Genomic DNA, 13,900 nt, shown 5'->3' with positions numbered 1-13,900 from the left:
AGTGTACATTACAGGCCATTCAGCAGGTGCTCTTATCCAGAGCAATGTACAACATACCCAGAGCAGCCTGGGGAGCAGTTGGGGGTTGGATGCCTTGCTCAAGGGCACTTCAACCATTCCTGCTGGTCTAAGGAATTGAACCAGTGACCTTTTGATCCCAAAGCTGCTTCTCTAACCATTAGGCCAGGGGTTCTCAACCTTTTGCAACCTGGGCCCCACCAAAGCTGGTTCATTGCAGTTGGGGGCCCCTCTTCTCGCCCCGCCCCCATCCCCCCCCCCCCCAAACACACTCACCCGCAGTGATGCCACCCGACCTACAGCACCTTATATCGACCGATAGATAGATAGATAGATAGATAGATAGATAGCCCTGGGCTAGATTATTATCATTATTATTATTATTAGTAGTAGTAGTAGCAGTAGCAGCAGTAGTAGCATTATCCATAGTAGACTAGCAGTAAGAAAACAACAAAAACAACAAATTATTTGGGTAGAGCTGAAATGGGGAAAGCAAAAATACAGTGTGGGGTAGTAGTCTTTAAAAAGACTGTTTGGGTTTTGCGCTGTATCGATGGATTGATGATCGTAGACTAGCGAGAGTCGGCACGAGTTAACTCGGCAAGAAACCAGACTAGTGTGTGTGTGGCAAGCACTCACATGGTGGCCACGGTATGCAGACTCACTCACGTGACGTTGCGTCATGTTCGCGTCACGGGCTTAAAATAACCTACACACAAGATTTTATGATAGATTGATGATAGATTTTATAATAGTATTGATTTGTATGTAATAGTCCAATGTCCTGCATTTTGACATGGGTAAATGTGTTGCATCTGCTTAGCTACTATAGCCTGTTAGCCCCAGATTTTTTTTTTCCTCCATACATGAAGCCTACTCGCGACCCCCCTGGAGTACCTCCGCGCCCCACCAGGGGGGCGCGCCCCCCCGGTTGAGAACCAATGCATTAGGCCATGGCTTCCCATAGTGTAGTGTATTTCATGTCAGTAAATTGCTACATTGTCTTGTGATAGTGATGCCAATAATGAGATACACATTGTAGTTACAATACATATTTATTCCTTTGACACCGTATGCCATGTGCCAGAAACAACACCACAGCATTTATTATGGTGTGACTTTTCTGGATGCCTGGTGGACAGCAGTGTACCAGTGCTTCCCCTTTACTTCATTACTGTATCGTTACGATCGAATATCAAACTTGATATGTCACACAGTGTCTGGTTACATCTGTCACATCCACGTGCATTGGCTCTCGGAGTGCATAGCCGCAGATTGCAAAGCGCATGTCATTAGGACTAATTACCATGCATCTGTTCCTGAGTAGAGCACAATCACAGCGCATACATATAAGGACTCTCAGTAACACACAGACTTTGTGAAAACCTTGCATTTTGTATCACTTTTCTGGTTTTGACCCTACTTGTATTTTTGGACTGTGAGTATTGTATTACCTCTGATATCCTGTCTGTGACTCACTCAATGACTGCCTGTTTTTCAACTCTGCCTGTGTCTATGTTTTGGATCTGTTTGCTAGCGTGCTTTCAGTAAAACTCTTCCTGCACTTACAGTTAGGTCCATAAATATTTGGACAGAGACAACATTTTTCTAATTTTGGTTCTGTACATTACCACAATGAATTTTGAACAAAACAATTCAGATGCAGTTGAAGTTCAGACTTTCAGCTTTAATTCAGTGGGTTGAACAAAATGATTGCATAAAAATGTGAGGAACTAAAGCATTTTTTAAAAAAACACAATCCCTTCATTTCAGGGGCTCAAAAGTAATTGGACAAATTAAATAATTGTAAATAAAATACTCATTTCTAATACTTGGTTGAAAACCCTTTGTTGGCAATGACTGCCTGAAGTCTTGAACTCATGGACATCACCAGACGCTGTGTTTCCTCCTTTTTAATGCTCTGCCAGGCCTTTACTGCAGCGGTTTTCAGTTGCTGTCTGTTTGTGGGCCTTTCTGTCTGAAGTTTAGTCTTTAACAAGTGAAATGCGTGCTCAATTGGGTTGAGATCAGGTGACTGACTTGGCCATTCAAGAATATTCCACTTCTTTGCTTTAATAAACTCCTGGGTTGCTTTGGCTTTATGTTTTGGGTCATTGTCCATCTGTATTATGAAATGCCGACCAATCAGTTTGGCTACATTTGCCTGGATTTGAGCACACAGTATGTCTCTGAATACCTCAGAATTCATCCGGCTGCTTCTGTCCTGTGTCACATCATCAATAAACACTAGTGACCCAGTGCCACTGGCAGCCATGCATGCCCAAGCCATCACACTGTCTCCGCCGTGTTTTACTGATGATGTGGTATGCTTTGGATCATGAGCTGTACCATGCCTTTGCCATACTTTTTTCTTTCCATCATTCTGGTCGAGGTTGATCTTGGTTTCATCTGTCCAAAGAATGTTCTTCCAGAACTGTGCTGGCTTTTTTAGATGTTTTTTAGCAAAGTCCAATCTAGCCTTTTTATTCTTGAGGCTTATGAGTGGCTTGCACCGTGCAGTGAACCCTCTGTATTTACTTTCATGCAGTCTTCTCTTTATGGTAGATTTGGATATTGATACGCCTACCTCCTGGAGAGTGTTGTTCACTTGGTTGGCTGTTGTGAAGGGGTTTCTCTTCACCATGGAAATTATTCTGCGATCATCCACCACTGTTGTCTTCTGTGGGCGTCCAGGTCTTTTTACATTGATGAGTTCACCAGTGCTTTCTTTCTTTCTCAGGATGTACCAAACTGTAGATTTTGCCACTCTTAATATTGTAGCAATTTCTCGGATGTTTTTTTTCTGTTTTCGCAGCTTAAGGATGGCTTGTTTCACCAGCATGGAGAGCTCCTTTGACCCAGTGACATGCGGTGAGGTTTGTGGCTAGTGAAGCACTGACTTTTTCAAAATCAGATTTTCAAATATGCACCAAAATAGGGATAACAGAAAAGGCGGTTTCTTGTAGCACAGCCACACAGCCAATCTTTTCGATTGCACCACTCACTTTGAAACGATCGGGTTATCTTCTGCCCAGTCCTTTGAAGTCATTCCTTTAGCTCCGGCGTCGGCCGTCCATTCTTTATCACGTCCCGTTTTCCTTGAAAGTCCAACTTTGAGAAACATTTCAGTTGAGCTATTACATCCTCCATTGTTGCAGTCAATCGGAACAAGCCAACAACAGTCCAAATTAAACTTTACGTGACGACGTAGAGAAGAAGCAACCACCAAACAAGAATAACTGAGCTCACGTACGCCCTCTGCACTGCGGCAGAGCTACTGCCTGCCTCACCTCATGTCTTTTCAGTGCGGCTTTATGTCAGATTGTTAACACTAAATAAGTGATACACATACGTAGAAAACATTACATATTATAAGGAAAGTGAGGACATATTATACACATGTCTACAATGTATAAAAAACATTTTAATACAGCATTACGTTGGTAGCATACACAGAGTAAGCAAAAGGCACGCACTCAACCCAGTTAACAAGGGATTGCGCAATCTGACGTGAGGCACGGCTTGGTGCTGCCTCACGTCGCTGCATATTCGCTGCAATTGAAAAGGAAATAGGCAAATACGGCGATTTTGATCGCAAAAATGATTGAAATTATTTGAATCATACAGAAATGGCATATATAGCACAGATGATTGGACAAATCTTTATTGTTATCATTATTTACATTCATTACATCTCATGATGGCTGGATGGTGACCGGTGAGGCCCTGTCTCACCTGCCGCCCCTGACCGCACGTCACTGCTTTGACCGCATGTTTTCTTCACAGCAAAATCTTCCAAATGCAAGCACCACACCTCAAATCAACTCCAGGCCTTTTATCTGCTTAATTGAGAATGACATAATGAAGGAATTGCCCACACCTGCCCATGAAATAGCCTTTGAGTCAATTGTCCAATTACTTTTGGTCCCTTTAAAAACAGGGTGGCACATGTTAAGGAGCTGAAACTCCTAAACCCTTCATCCAATTTTAATGTGGATACCCTCAAATGAAAGCTGAAAGTCTGGACTTTATGTCCATTATATAACTATAACTTGAATATGTTTCAGTAAACAGGTAAAAAAACAAAATTTGTGTCAGTGTCCAAATATATATGGACCTAACTGTACATCCGTCTATCACCTTCCATGACAGAAACTGTCAAGTTTCCAACAAGCTAGTGCACTAATAAAACTGCTTTAACTAGTTTTATATGAAACTGTTGTGAATATTTTCCGTAAAATGTATTAGTAAATAATCCCATGTTATTTAAAAAAAAAGCAAATTAAAAATAAGTGCTGGATAAAAACCCATCTATTTTACATAAATAAAGATACAAATTTCATTGTCCAGTGGTTAAGTGTTTATGAGATACGTTGCCTTGCACTTATGGTCAGGTTTCCTGTGGTGGTACACATATGTCGTTTGTACGTACGCATGTATGTTCTATGGTCAAAGCCATCAAAAATCAGGCTGATGCATTACCATATTCTCTTAAGCATGTATGGGGCTCTGCTCTGCACTCTTTGCGTGCATGAGGGGCTCTGCTATCACACTTGCAATCATGTGGTTATACTGAATATCGGCATAGCTATGATTAGCTACAACTCTCAGCCTGCAGCTTCATGCTGACACAAAATCACAGCCGTGTCAATTTTCAGTATAACCTCACACTTGCTTGTGCGATATTGCATAAATCACAATCACAATTGTACAGTTATACCAAATATTGGCACAGCTGTTGTGCTGATATGACAACAGCACTCTTGCTTGTGCGATATTGCTTAAAGCTGATATGGAGAACACGTTATGGGATACAAGATTTAACTCGGATCATCTCATACAAGTGTGACAAGTCATAATCTTAAAATGATGCTGAAAAATATAATAACATCAACTAAAAGCTTATTAAAACTCTCTTTTGATATGAGTTATTCTATTTGGTTGCTAGGGTAGGTCATTTTGGAGAAATCAGCAAGAGTAAGCTAGATTTTCAAAGTATTCAACCAAAAAAACCCCCCAACCCCTCCCTTTAGCCCTTCAGCATTGTTCTCAAAGCCATGCCTCCAAAACATATGAACGCACACCGCCTGATTACTGCTGGAGGACGAGTCGCTGAGAGAGAGACAGAGACAGCACTGAGGAGAGGAGCATAATGCACTGTTGTCATATCGAATTACCTCATGTTTCATTCACATGTAAGAAAACAACTAACATTATTAGCATAATGAATGTAAATAATGAACATGGCTATGGTTAGTACACTTTCAGAAAGTAAAGTACATTCTTGTACCTTTAGGGGTACAACAGTTTGTCACCGGGGCAGTACCCTCTAAAATACTTATTTGCACCCTTTATATACTGTTTGGGAACATGTACTATGTACCTTTTTGACCCTAAAAAGGTACACTCCCTTGAGGTCCAATAATGAGCCTTAGTGTAGATTGTACCTTGGGGGACAGAAATGGACTCCTAATATAACCCTATTTCTTACAGTGTACTTCCATCCATCCATCCATCCATCCATCCATTATCTGTAGCCGCTTATCCTGTTCTACAGGGTCGCAGGCAAGCTGGAGTCTATCCCAGCTGACTGTGGGCGAGAGGTGGGGTACACCCTGGACAAGTCACCAGATCATCGCAGGGCTGACATATAGAAACAAACATATAGAGACATTCACACTCATGTTCACACCTACGGTCAATATAGAGCCACTAATTAACCTAACCTGCATGTCTTTGGACTGTGGGGGAAACCGGAGCACCCGGAGGAAACCCACGCAGACACGGGGAGAACATGCAAACTCCACACAGAAAGGCCCTCGTCAGCCGCTGGGCTCGAACCTTCTTGCTGTGAGGTGACAGTGCTAACCACTACACCACTGTGCTGCCCCACAGTGTACTTGCATCTGTTACCTACCTTGCCAGCTTTAGCAACATAGCCTTGTGGAAGATTCTGGTCATGTGCAGTGAATGCACGGGCAGAGTGTGTGGATACGTAGACAGGCAGGTAGGGTATCCAGTCATTTCATTTAGACCGGACAAAATGATTTGATTGGATGGGCTTTTTACAGCCCTGCGACTACTACAGATGATGGATTTTTTTTCTTTTTAGTGATTTATTCATTGCTATCAGGATATGAAGAGAATTTCAAGAAATATGACATCAAATGCTTCTTGAAAATTACCCACCTACCGGTACCTACCTACTTTAGCTTTCCTTGGCTTGTGAACATAGATGTAGAATTGGGTATAGATGGTATGGACGTGTCCCTGCTAATATCAAACGACGGCTGATATGTCCCTACCAATATTTCTGATTGAAGAAAAAAAAATCATGCTCCGTGAACAGTACACAAATGGTTACTGTAGGTTTCCACTGGGCAAAACACCATGCAAAATTCGCTCATGAATATTCGCTCTGGGGGCGTGGTTGCAAAAACAGCAAGCAAGATTGGCTACCATGTCAATTAGCAAGTGTGTTTGCAGTGCAGTGACCAGCTGCTAGCTAGCAAGCTAGCAAACTGTCCTTGAGGAATGTAACGTTAGATTAGCTTGTAAAATTAACACCAGTTAACACCAGTTCGTATTCAGTGTGTAAAACGACAACAACAGTATACGAATATGACTGTTTTCTAAGTTTGTGTGGCATGTAAATAATAATCCGACTTGATACTGACAACAACTGGTGTTCATTAAGGTCACAAAGACATTATTAAATCATATCAAATTGTGCTAATGTTGGCTAATATTGCACCTAGTCTTGCTTGTGAAGTGCCTGCAAACTTTAGCAGCCCGCTAACCTTTAATTTGAAGTGCTTAAGTTAAGACCTGCAGAGAGCCCTTACCAAGTTTGTGTAACATGACACAAGTAAACAACAACCCGATGGTGATGTGGATATTGTTCGTGACCCAGACACCTTTTAATCAAATCAAACATTTTCACATAATCAGCATAACAGCCTCCGCCTTCTTGATCAGAAATTTTTGGTTACTCCCGCTTCACTTTTGAAAACGTCACATATACCAAGTACACACATCTGCTGAACTGATTGGTTTTTGAGGGGGTTCATTTGAAAGTGGTAGGCTAAAAACTTTTCTCGTGCGAACATTGTAGAGTGAACAGTGTGAACGGCGAAGAGATCTTCGAGCGAGATGTCAGGAAAGAAAAGAAGCTGGACATTCGCAGGTATTTTTCAAAACAAAGTGTAAGTCACTCGAGGAAAATACCGCTAATGAATCCATCCCATCCATCCATTATCTGTAGCCGCTTATCCTGTTCTACAGGGTTGCAGGCAAGCTGGAGCCCATCCCAGCTGACTATGGGTGAGAGGCGGGGTACACTCTGGACAAGTCACCAGGTCATCACAGGGCTGACACATAGACAAACAACCATTCACGGTCGATTTAGAGCCACCAATTAGCCTAACCTGCATGTCTTTGGGGGAAACCGGAGCACCCAGAGGAAACCCATGCAGACACAGGGAGAACATTGCAAACTCCACACAGAAAGGCTCTCACCAGCTGCTGGGTTTGAACCCAGGACTTTCTTGCTGTGAGGCGACAGTGCTAACCACTACACCACCATGCCGCCCAAATACATTACAATGGCACAAGGAACTATGAAGAATAGATTATTATTTATAGTTATGTGCAAATCTTGTGTGTGCAACATGTAAGGAAAAAACGAACAGAAAAACAAACATCTCTGTTTTCTACCGTACCGGCTGCTATTTGGAATGGTCCAAATAACCGTCTCTCAGAAGAACTTTCAGAAGAGCTCGAGCTCCGTTGACGACGAGACTTGCGACCATATACTGTCCGTGCTTGCGACTGAAGAAATTTGCTTCAACAACACTGGCCAGTTCTCCCCTTTGTGGTAAGTGTATAGGCTTTGTAGTAGTGAAATGGTAGCTATAAAAGGACAGCCCTCTGTGACAATTAACCTGACCTGTATTATCGTGATTTTCATAAGGTGAGGCGGGTCTGCTATGCTAGAAATGGCTAGGCTTACCCAGCAGGCCTTCAGCGAATTGGTGAAAAATTGGCTTCGGTACGCCCCTTGGCGTGTCGGGGGAAAGAAAAGGAACTAGATGTAAGTGAACTTGATATTCCTAAATTGCTGTTTTGTAAAAGTAAGAGGTGATTTGTAGTATTTGCTGTCTGCAAAACGTTCTATCATGAGCACTGACATAAATGTTCCCTCTGCTTCTCCCACAGCCTCCACTTCAGGATTGAAGTCTTTTTTTTTTTCTGTTGTTACTGACACAATAAAAAAACAATAACAAACAATCCCTCTTCTGTTATTTCATTCAGTAATTGACAAATATGTATGTATGTATGTATGTATGTATGTATGTATGTATGTATGTATGTATGTATGTATGAATGTATGTGGTTGTATGCAGTGTTTGATCTGTCTGTGTAGGCTGATAGACACCCATGAAGTAACTCTGAATGAATAATAAAAGTAATTATACTCTATTAGCATATGTACCTTTTAGATAATGGTCAAACAGATATCAATTCAGTGTCATGACATGTCGATTTCCATTTAGATGATGGTTGAATCACCATTGATTCAGTATATTATTTCAACATGAAATCAACGGAAATTTAAATGTAAGTTTCTATTTAGATGATGGTTGAATCACTATTGATTCAATGCTGATAGGGTTGAAAATTCAATGTTGATTCAACCCAAATTCAAGGGGACACTTTCAATATCATTTCAACATTATTTCAATGTTTTCTGCCAAACGCTATTTCAATGTTGATTCAACTGATTTTTGCTATCTGGGTTTGGACTGTGGGGGAAACCGGAGCACCTGGAGGAAACCCATGCAGACACGGGGAGAACATGCAAACTCCGCACAGAAAGGCTCTCACCAGCTGCTGGGTTTGAACCCAGGACTTTCTTGCTATGAGGCGACAGTGCTAACCACTACACCACCATGCCGCCCAAATACATTACAATGGCATCTTATCCAAGGCATTGGGTTTATGTCTCCACCAATCATCTCATTTCATCATCTCATTATCTCTAGCCGCTTTATCCTGTTCTACAGGGTCGCAGGCAAGCTGGAGCCTATCCCAGCTGACTACGGGCGAAAGGCGGGGTACACCCTGGACAAGTCGCCAGATCATCACAGGGCTGACACATAGACACAGACAACCATTCACATTCATTCACACCTACGGTCAATTCAGAGTCACCAGTTAACCTAACCTGCATGTCTTTGGACTGTGGGGGAAACCGGAGCACCCGGAGGAAACCCACGCGGACACGGGGTAAACATGCAAACTCCACACAGAAAGGCTCTCGCCGGCCGCTGGGCTCGAACCCAGGACTTTCTTGCTGTGAAGCGACAGCGCTAACCACTACACCAATACATTACAATGGCATCTTATCCAAGGCATTGGGTTTATGTCCCCACCAGTGGCGGCTCCTGAATTTTTTTTTAGGGGGGGCAATTTTCCCCCGTTATGTCTATACGGACCGTAAATGTCCACAGGACTGAAGTAAATTGACCTAGGTAGCAAATCAATTGGCCGAACTTGTTTTTGCCTGGTAAATTCAGATATCAATATAGACAATATCTCTTCTCTCCACTAGGTGGCAACACTAAACAAGTTAAAGGTGGCAAACTAAGGTAGCCTAGTAAACTAGACCCACCCGCCTAGCGGCCAAAAATATTTTTGCCTACGAGTGGCAAATATTCACATTTAGTCTGGCTTGCCAGGCTAAAACTAAGGAAGATTCATTGTGAAGCCTTCAAAGCAAAACATTTGGCATCACAATCAATTAATATTACATTACTCATTTATTTTCTCATATTATTCCAGTATTCTATAATAAGTAGACACAAATTCTTAATTATAAACATATTCTAATTTCTTCATTCTAAAGAATGCAATTAAAGTGGCAGGATATAAATCCAAAACAAGTGTTTATTTAAGTTTTGAAAAAGATGAAGAAAAGCATAACCATCAAACAAACATGTGCAGCTTAATTATGTGTTTTTTTTATATGGAATTGCACCATTTTAACAACAAATAATAATTCTAAATAAATTCTGCAGTTTTTTTCCCAAGAATTCCTCCAGAAAGCCATGCCTTAAAAGGAAATTTAAAGTATTACAAGCATGTCAATGAACACAAAAGGCTTTAGTTATTTAGCTATATACACACAAGGTTACACAAGGTTTTGTAGTCAGTGCAACTTGGCTTAACAAGTTGGAAAAAAGGTAAGGTGCTGCTGGCTCCAATGAACACATATACTGTACAATATATAAAAACTGAAAATATGCTTAATTTACACCAAGTCAGAGAGAACTTGAGGCTACTGAAATATTCCAAGCATGGCAATGTTAAACTGCCATTGGTAGCACACACACACACACACACACACACACACACAAACAACTTTTGCCTAGTAAATTCAAATATCAGATATCACTGTACCGTCTGCTGTGCTACTTCCAGGGTGGAAGAGAACGCAAGGGTAGCAAAAAAGAGCATTGACTACATCACAGCCAGCTAGCCAAGTTTTCCGGTGGTACCAGTTCTTGTTAAAACCTCTTGAGCAGGTCTTCTCCCCCTTCGTAGACACTTGCTTGATGTTTAAATTCGGTCTAGGAGGTCCTAGCTGTTTGATTGCCATTTTCTCCTCATTGGTACGACGACTAAAGGGAACTTCTTTCAGAGACGCTATCGTATTGTTGCACTCAACACTCGCCGCCATCTTCTTCATAGAATGTTCACACATTTCCTGCGCAAGTTGCGTTTTCCAGCCCAAAATTATGTTCAAAACCCGCCAAAATGCACTTAAAACCCCCCCAATCTGGCAACACTTGCGCGGCGCAACAGGCGTATGATGTAAGCACGCTGCTTGTGCGAGCACATAAAACCTAATAGAAAATGCATTGGGAGCATGATTTTCGAAAAAAACATACGTACCATTAGTGTCAATGGGAGATTTTGGGGCAAATCTGAACCTGACAGAAATCGCCCCAAAAGGGCGTGGCTACACCAGGCGCGACCTTAGCCTGATTGGACAATGACATTACTGTGGCCGTGGTAGTAGGAGTAGATAAAAAAAAAATCTCCCTCCCTGTTTGGGAGTGCGTCGCCCAAATCGCCCCAATTGAGGTATTTCACTCACGTGACCAAGTCATGTGATGCTGCCATTTTGGACGGCACGGCTCGAATCAGTTTGAATGCGAGGAAGGCGACAAACGAAAAACATAAAAGAAAAAGGAGCGAGATGCAGAAAACACCTTCACTATCCAGCGACGTAGGGCATTTACAGGGTGAGCAGAGAGAGAGGTATTTGCAAAAATTGAGGTTAGCAGGCTTAGAGAACGACGTTTACCCGCTTCCACCAGGATTGTTCACTGACGTACGGAAGTACACGAAGCCCTCGTCTTTACCTGACTTCGGCCCACATGATCTGTATACCTATGTCGTTAAAAACCCATCGCCATACACAGGTATTGATCTGAAAGCGTACACGAGTTTGGATGCCTACAAATATTTTGTGTCAGGCTGGGTAACATGCCTACATCAGCGGGTCGTCCCTGGAGCCGGTGGTCGCCATCTTATTACAGCTAAGGTTTGTTCACATTTTCATTTACTTTCGGTCCTCAGGATAAACAAAATGTTATTAAATGTCATTGAAATAACTTCTTAGTCTGTTGAGACATGGCCCGTTATAAATTTGCTGTTACCAGGCAATGACCAAGAACTGTATTATTAGGGTCGGTGTAGTTGTAGCAGTGTATTAGCAACTAGCTGTTAGCACTAGCTAATGTCAACAACATAGTAGCTGGTATGTTACTGTAGCAATGTTTACGTTCAGTCATTTGGATGACTGTTAAAACCTTTCGGTCTCAAGTTTTTCCTTTACTGGATTTACTAGTTTACTGAGCTAGCGCGCTCGGCCAAGCCGGGAGCCATCGCGCGCTCGCCGGCCAAGCCAGGAGCCATCGCGCGCTCGCCGGCCAAGCCGGGAGCCATCGCGCGCTAGCCGGCCAAGCTGGGAGCCATCGCGCGCTAGCTCAGTAAACTAGTAAATCCAGTAAAGGAAAAACTTGAGACTGAAAGGTTTTAACAGTCATCCAAATGACTGAACGTAAATATTGCTACAGTAACATACCAGCTACTGTTGTTGACATTAGCTAGCTTGCCGTCCAAAATGGTGGACACCGGGCGTCACGTGACCCTGTGACGTCAGGTGAAATACCTCAATTAACGAGCCGCCAGTGGTCCCCACCAATGTTAATGCCAAACCTACGTCCTTGCTTGAGAATGATTATTCTAATGAGGGTTAAGGGAAAACCCGGTCCTCACTGATCCAGCCCTTGTTTTGATTGCGCATTGTGGGCGTGGTCTAAGATGTTCTAGCGCACTGATTGGCTGTGAGCTCAGTGAGTCCTGTGAACTTAGCCTGGGCTCAAACTGCATGCACACACAGTGGAGTAGAGGAGAGAAGAGAAACAGGAGAGGAGAGGAGCTGAGCAAACCGGTGTTGTGTCCGCATGGGAGCTGATTACTGCTGTGCACTATTTCAGACTCGAGCGTGATTTCCCGGCCGCGGTTTGGAGACACTGTGCCGGATACAGGATGATGAAATTTCGGTTCAGGCGACAGGGCAATGACCCTCAGAGGGAGAAAGTCAAGCAGGACCTTTTTGCCTTTAATAAGGTATGTGAGCCACCGGGTGAGCTGCTTTTCCCCCTCGCGCGCTGAGCATGTGGGATCAGCCTGGGGTGCAAAGCTCCATCAAACATCAGGAAACATCTGGTTATTCTGTTACTCCAGGGTGTGAAAATGTTATGCATGAAGAGAAATGACCCAAATGCATTCTGGCTGCTCACAGCTGTCACATTTTGTCATAAATGAATGAATGAATGAATGAATGAATGAATGAAAGTTAACATAACTGATTCAAAGGTCTCTTGCAACACAGTATACTTTTGTTTTTGTTGTTGTTTGGTTGGATAACATCTCCAGTCACTGCTTCCATCTAAAAGACCTAATTTTTTTTTTTTTTTTTAGGTATTATGTAATCTTGAAACTAATTCTAAATCCTAAAACTATCCTTTACAAGATTTTCGGCTTAAAATACAAAAACTATGATCTAGACAAGTCAAGATTTGAGCCTAATTTGCATATCAAGAGCCTGTCTAAAGCTTTGAATGCCAAAAAGCTGAAGTCATGTTCTAGCTGCACAGCACAATAGAGAGGGAGGTGTGGACACTTCTCCCACCTGAGTTTAACTGGAACCATAGACCACACCATTACTGTGACTTCTTATTAAAAGTAGTCTTTTTTAAACTCTATTGGAGATCTCTGAGCTGTTAAGAAAAAAAAATCTTTCTGAAACATCCTCTGCACTGTCAATGTTTCTTTTTACACATATAATTTCCTCCTGTACTTTTTTTTTTTTTTAAATTAAGATGATTTACAAGTCAAGCCCAGTCTGATCTACTCGCTGTTTAAAGAGCTGCAGTGATGAAAGTGCTCAAGAGTGTTCCCAACAGCTGAACTAAAACAAAGCGACATAGTTGTGGGGAGAGCCACAAGTGCTAGAGCTGGACTGAAGACTGTAATAAACACACAGAGAGAGAGAGAGAATCCTAATGAAACACAAGTGCTCGTACTTCAGAAAGTCAAAACACTCATCACAGAGCAGTCATGTCACTGTGAATCCTATAATCAGAAGATCTGCAAAAGTGTCAAGTGATGCATGCAGCCCAGAGCTCCAGGGATCATTAATCATATCAACTGGTAGCGTGACATAATAAAATAGTATATAATATATCAACTGCATGAAGAGTGTGCTGTCTGTTATCGCTGAGCCATTGAGATGCTGTAATGATCC

General features: G+C 42.3%; 1 protein-coding gene across 1 annotated transcript in view; it reads left to right on the top strand.

The window, feature by feature from the left end:
- Positions 1-12,505: 12,505 nt before the first annotated feature.
- Positions 12,506-13,900, top strand: part of llgl1 (LLGL scribble cell polarity complex component 1) — a 50,969-nt gene continuing 49,574 nt past the window's right edge. The window contains exon 1 of the mRNA XM_060943018.1: positions 12,506-12,720. Coding sequence (XP_060799001.1) covers positions 12,640-12,720 — 81 coding nt within the window. The 5' untranslated portion in view covers positions 12,506-12,639. The remainder of the gene's footprint in view (positions 12,721-13,900) is intronic.

Source organism: Neoarius graeffei, chromosome 16 (assembly GCF_027579695.1).
Source record: "Neoarius graeffei isolate fNeoGra1 chromosome 16, fNeoGra1.pri, whole genome shotgun sequence".
Taxonomy (NCBI): domain Eukaryota; kingdom Metazoa; phylum Chordata; class Actinopteri; order Siluriformes; family Ariidae; genus Neoarius; species Neoarius graeffei.
The sequence above is the reverse complement of the archived record's forward strand: the minus strand, read 5'-3'. Positions and strand labels throughout refer to the sequence as shown.